Raw genomic sequence first — 6,000 nt, 5'->3', positions numbered from 1 at the left:
GTGTTAGCTATACAATATACAGATACATTTACACGATCCTCTGCAGGTTTTACACTGGGCCTGCTGTCTATATACAGATAGAGCTCTCGTGCATGTACAGTAGCTGAACCGAAAAGCATCGCTGGGTTAGCATTCATCGATCATCAGGCAATAATAATAATAAAATATAGCTGTGAAAATGCCCTTTATAAACCAAGCTATGACTTTAAATAGTGTCAGTTCCACCTGTGATGCTTTAACTTACAATGACTAGCTTCCCATGTATGAAATATAGAAACACAGTAGAATGCCTGCGACAGTATGTGGAAAAAAATGCACAAAAAAACCTCATATATAGTCATATGTATGAAAGCATTTACATTGTACAAAATACCCCTCTGTCCACACACACACACACACACACACACACACACACACACACACACACACACACACACACACACACACACACACACACGTTATGTTACCGTCATTCTGTGTAAAAACCATGTCAATATTTGTATTGTTTTATCGTTTATTTCACATATTGAAGATGCTTACCAAACTAATGAAAACTCAAGAAACAACAAAGGAATGTGAAATTAGAGAAACAAGAATTAATCAGCTATATCTTACTTAACAAAATATGTCCTCCTATGCTACAGCTTGTCTAAGAATAAAACAAACATTTAGAAAAAACAAAACAAGTGCCAGTCTACTAGCTTATTCTACAATCATAGAAAACCCAATCCAGTTGTTCAGCACACTGGCCATATTTGATATGACCACCGGGCTATTAAGCACTCAGTAGAATCGATGCATCCATTGGAGAATCAATTGGAGAATCAATCAATTCCCTTTTAGAAGTCTTTATTCGTGGAAAAGAAACAGAAGAAATAGAAAGAAATCTCGCCCCCGCCCTCTTTTGCATACAGGCACCCAAGGCATCCCAAAGCTTTATGTACACTTCCCACAATCCCCCTTGATTTGACTTTACGTCCTTGTCCACAGAGGGCGTGTGAATCCACTGTTATTGAGGATTGTGACTCTTACAAACAACCGTCCAAAAAGCGCAATCGACTCAGAAGTTCTTATCTCTCCGTCACGTGAAATCCCAAACAACCACGTTGATATTGATCTGTAATTAATTTCATCATCGACTGTGTTTGAGTCTTTTGTTGTGGTTCTCTCGCTGTGCATGGACATATGGATAGGTTTGTTTTCAGTAACTGCTTGTGTTGAAGAGGGACTCAAAGTTCATTACAGGCCCAGAATGTGGTTAGTAATGGAGAGGCGTACAAAAACGGTGACCCAGATCCAGGGAAATGTACGTTTTTTTTCACGTGTCGAATCGTGGAATTGAACTCATCACCTGAGGAGCAATCGGTCAAAAGCCAAAACTCGTCTTAGTGGAATTTTCCACTAAATCCCCCCGTGAAGCTTTGAGTTGACCCTGCTATATCCACTCAGGCCGTTACCATAACACCCCCCTTCCGAACCCCGACACCTCCTGATGGAAAGTTCCAAAAAACGCCCTTGAGGACACAAACCCAACGATGCGGAAGAGACGATAGGAGCGAAGGAAAATGGCGGTGACGAACTGAGGGAAACTGTCCGAGCTCTGAGAAACGTTACAGTTCACGTCGGTTCAGTTATATCACCGTTCGGGGTGGTGTCCGTTAGCGAGGGGGGGGTGGGGGTGGGGGTGGGGGTGGGTGGGGGGGGTTCGGAGAGATGGAGGGGCGAGTCTCAGCTGTTGTTGTTTTGGTTGTAGGTCCTACAGGGCGAGGGGGAGGAGTTTGGCTGGTAGTCGAATTTGCCGAGTGCCGTGGGATAGTAGGTGGTGGTGTAGACGTTGGTTTGTTGGAGCGGCGTCGGGAAGAAGTTAGATCTTTCATCCGGCAGCAGGTTGTTCTTGTTGAGCGTCTGGAATGACACAGTGGAGAGAAAATTAGGAATGCACTCATAGCTTGAATGAATGTTATTGTATGCCATGTTACTGACTAGAAGATATTACCTCATAGGACAACATATGAGCTCATAGGAGTTTCTGTAAAAAGAAAATATGCTGGAAGATGTTTTTTCAGTTATTAACAACCAAGTTGATATTGAAATCTAATTAATTTCATCATCAACTTGTTTGATGTCTTTTGTTGTTGTTCTCTCGCGCTGCAAGGTCATGAGGATAGGTTTGTTTTCAGTAACTGCTTGTGTTGAAGAGGGACTCAAAGTTCATTACAGGCCCAGAATGTGGTTAGTAATGGAGAGGCGTAAAAAAAACGGTCACCCAGACCCAGAGAAATGTAATTTTTGTTCACATGTGGAATCGTGGAATTGAACTCATCTCCTGTGCTGAGGAGCAATCGGTCAAAAGCCAAAAGCTTTAGACCGATTGCACGAAGATGTTTTTTCAGTTATTAATAGAGGTTTTTGTGGACTCAATGTGGAGAAAAAAGTTTGATTTCAGAATCAGAATCCCTTTATTAATCTCACAGCGGGGAAATTTACAGTGTTACAGCAAATGTGGCAAAGCAGGTAAAAAAAGAAAAAGCATTAAATAAGAAATAAATAAAAAGCACACATTAGTAAATACAAACAAATTAAGACAAATAAGTAAACAACCATGGCTAAAAAACGAGTAGCAGCAATTTAGGTAAAACTTAGTGACATACATAGCATATTAAAGTAGTGTGACCATTCTAAAAATATGTACTTTTTACATTAAAGTGATCATAGCACTGTACAATTGCAAATACTTATAGCTCTAATAAATCACATGCTATTGTATGCCATATTACTGACTAGAAAATAATTGAAAAACATGTACTTTATTTAAACAATGACCTCATGGGACAATGAGCTCATGTGTCTTGAGTTTCTATAAAAAAGAAAATATGCTGGAAGATGTTTTTTCAGTTATTTTAAGAGGTTCGAAGACTCGATTATAATCGTAAAGTTGGAATTGAATTGTTAAAATAAAGATTTTTCACAATGTGGACTCTGTTTTATGTAGGAAGTAAAAATAATATCTGTAATTCTCCCCCGCGGGTGAATAAAGTACCTCCACTCGCCTCGAGGTTATAGCCTCTGTGCTCTAAATGTATTCACAACCAAAGCGAACCAATTCAACAAATTTAATTTAGTTCATGTCAAGCATACTCAAGGCTCTAATAAATGAGATGGCGGGAATTCACTGCAGGTCTCTTAAATAAAAAACAAGACTAAAACCCACATATTATTCTAATGCAATTGCTGAGTCTCGGGTAAAAGCCGAGCATAAGGTGAAACACTTTCCAGGGGAAGCATTAGACTAATGTAATCCATCTGAGCAGCTCCTGGGACCGCGGCAGAAGATAATCAGGTTAGAGTCGCTGAAATACACAAACGCTGGGCATCATAAATTGGCCTGGAGGGAAGGAACCGGCTGGATAAACAGCGCTGTAGCCGTGCACCGTCACATCAGCTGTTCCTCCTGTCGTTATAGATAATGAGTTCAGGCTCTCCGCACCACGATGGCTGTCAGCGCCGCGTCCACAGAAACAATAACAGCCATTACAACCAGAGTCAGGAGGCTCATAGGATCAGAAACAAAAGAGAGGTGTTGTTGTGGTCACATGTCCCTGTCACGCTTTGGTTAAGATCTTTGATACTGGCAGGTTGACAGGTACGGTTAACATGAATCTACGGTGGCCTACAGATAACCTAGTTGGGTCATCATTGGGTACGTTTCAGCATTATCATCTCACTGTCAGCTCTTGCTATTGATGAAACTGATCTATTAGACACTACTGTCAAATTGTAATGATTGTATGTATTACTTCATGGATTTGACTTAACAGACTGTACGTGGTTTGTCATGCTTTGCTTTCTGTTATTTTGAAGGGGGTTTATCCTAATAAATACATTTATATATATAGTTATTTCAAATGTACTGGCGAAACACAGTTATGAAACAGCCTTACAGTTACAGTTGGCCATCTTTATAATCCCCGAACTTCAACAAGCACTCAGGTCCCAAAAGTGTGCATCATTTTTTAGAGTCTGTATTTTCCGTTTCCCTGTGTTTTGAGATCTTGCATCGCTTTGTATTTGCAGCGTTGTGTGAACCCTGCGCATGTTTCGTCAAGTTGGTGAACATTTTCTAAATGCAGGTACGCTTAACATGAATCTACGGTGGCCTGCAGATAACCGAGTCATTTCAAATGATGAAACAGCCTTACAGTGACAGTTGGCCATCTTGTTTATAATCCTCGAACTTCAACAAGCACTCAGGTCCCAAAAGTGTGCTTAATTTTTTAGAGCCTGTATTTTCCGTTAAAGTCAAGTTTATTGTCAATCTAAGACCTAAATAAAAGCAATATATACAATGTCTCCCTGTGTTTTGAGATCTTGCATTTTGTATTTGTAGCGCTTTTTGAAAACCTTGCCCTTTTTTTGCTCAAGTTGGTGGAGATGTTTCTAGAAGTGTTTTGGTACATTTGTTTTTTTATATTCGTAAAGCAGCGGCGCCTTTGCACATGTCGGCCACCTCATAAATCATTGCCGGCACACACTTGAGTCAGATGTGTTAAGACAGAAAGAAAGCAGACAGATAACCTAGTCATTTAAAATGTCCTGACGAAACAAGGCCTCACAGTGACAGTCGGCCATCTTGTATACAATCCACAAACGTTTGTTGATCCCCAAACGTCAACAAGCGCTCAGGTCCCAACAGTGTGCATCCTTTTTTAGTGTTTTGAGCTTCTTGCATCGTTTTGTATTTGCAGCGTTGTGTCTATGCAGCGCTTTTTGTGAACCCTGTGCATGTTTCATCAAGTTGGTGAGGATGTTTAATCATTTCTATGTCTTTTGGTACATTTGTGTTTTCATATTCGTATCGTTTCTAAAGCTGCAGCGCGTTTCTCTTCATGGAAATGTTTTGGGCCATTGTAGCGCCTTTGCACATGTCGGCCACCTCATAAATCATTGCCGGCACACACACTTAAGTCAGATGTGTTCAGACAGAAAGAAAGTTAACATGTAATGTAATACAAAAATATCCAATTTGAAAAATCGCGGTGATTAATTTGTGTAAAATCACATAAAAAACAGGCACATGCTCTAATACAAGGAAACGGAGCAGTATCAGCAGGAAAAAGCATCCATTGGGGAGGGTCCTTGACCTTTGAATTAAATGAATTACTTTGCTGCTTCTGAGACGTGGAATATTTTTATTAGATTTGAACTTTGGAAAATATATGGCTGTTGCCAAGTCATGAGAAAAAAGTGTCTGGTGTCGGATTAGCCTAATCTAATTGATTTACATCAGTGATTCGTACGTGCACTTACAGAATTATTGGAGCTTCTATTCAAACTGAGATAGTGGTGACAAATATCAAACTCCCTTTGGTTCAGGTTATTCAAATGTGAGCCTATTATCCCCAGTGTTGGGTGTAACGAGATTCACTGTAATCACATACACACTTTCAGTAACGCAGTAATGTAACGCGTTACTGTTATACATTCAGTAATCACACTACAGTTACTAACATTGCGCGAAACAATGACTAGATTCTCCCTTTGACAGACTAGAGGGATTTCCGCTGCAGGTTAATATTTGCGTAACATTTGCGCGACTTGTCCACATGCAACTGTCACAGGGGTGGTGCTGCAGTGCAGAGACATGGCTGACTCAATAACAGCTATAACTTTCGAGGGGTGGAGGGGTGGAGGTATGCCCATTATTTTAAATGTGTCAGAAGAAAGGACAGGAATGTGACGGTAAGGTGCACTGCTGCAAACACAACAACATCAAACCTCTCCTAGCACCTGCAAAGGCAACATGCTAACACGAAGCTAGTAGCTAAAGACCCCCGAACCCAGAGTGATGATGTTCTGTTTTCACCGACTGTTCGCTTGTGGTAGCCTATTTGATTAAAGAGCATAAAAGAAAGACTTGTGTTATGTCTTCCTTATTGCAATAGTAATTGTTATTTCAGTCAGACAACTCACGTGTTCTTAATATGTTTATTAGAGCAGCAT

The 6,000-nt window shown here is 40.4% G+C and overlaps 1 protein-coding gene across 7 annotated transcripts in view; it reads right to left on the bottom strand.

Moving 5' to 3' along the window:
* Positions 1 to 1,691: 1,691 nt before the first annotated feature.
* Positions 1,692 to 6,000, bottom strand: part of sema5ba (sema domain, seven thrombospondin repeats (type 1 and type 1-like), transmembrane domain (TM) and short cytoplasmic domain, (semaphorin) 5Ba) — a 239,458-nt gene continuing 235,149 nt past the window's right edge. For all 7 annotated transcript variants that reach the window (XM_034147142.1, XM_034147138.1, XM_034147143.1 and 4 more), the window contains one exon: positions 1,692 to 1,905. In XM_034147142.1, coding sequence (XP_034003033.1) covers positions 1,729 to 1,905 — 177 coding nt within the window. In that variant the 3' untranslated portion in view covers positions 1,692 to 1,728. The remainder of the gene's footprint in view (positions 1,906 to 6,000) is intronic.

Source organism: Trematomus bernacchii, unplaced genomic scaffold (genome assembly GCF_902827165.1).
Source record: "Trematomus bernacchii unplaced genomic scaffold, fTreBer1.1, whole genome shotgun sequence".
In the NCBI taxonomy this organism is placed as follows: Eukaryota; Metazoa; Chordata; class Actinopteri; order Perciformes; family Nototheniidae; genus Trematomus; species Trematomus bernacchii.
This window is presented reverse-complemented; position numbering and strand designations above follow the sequence as displayed.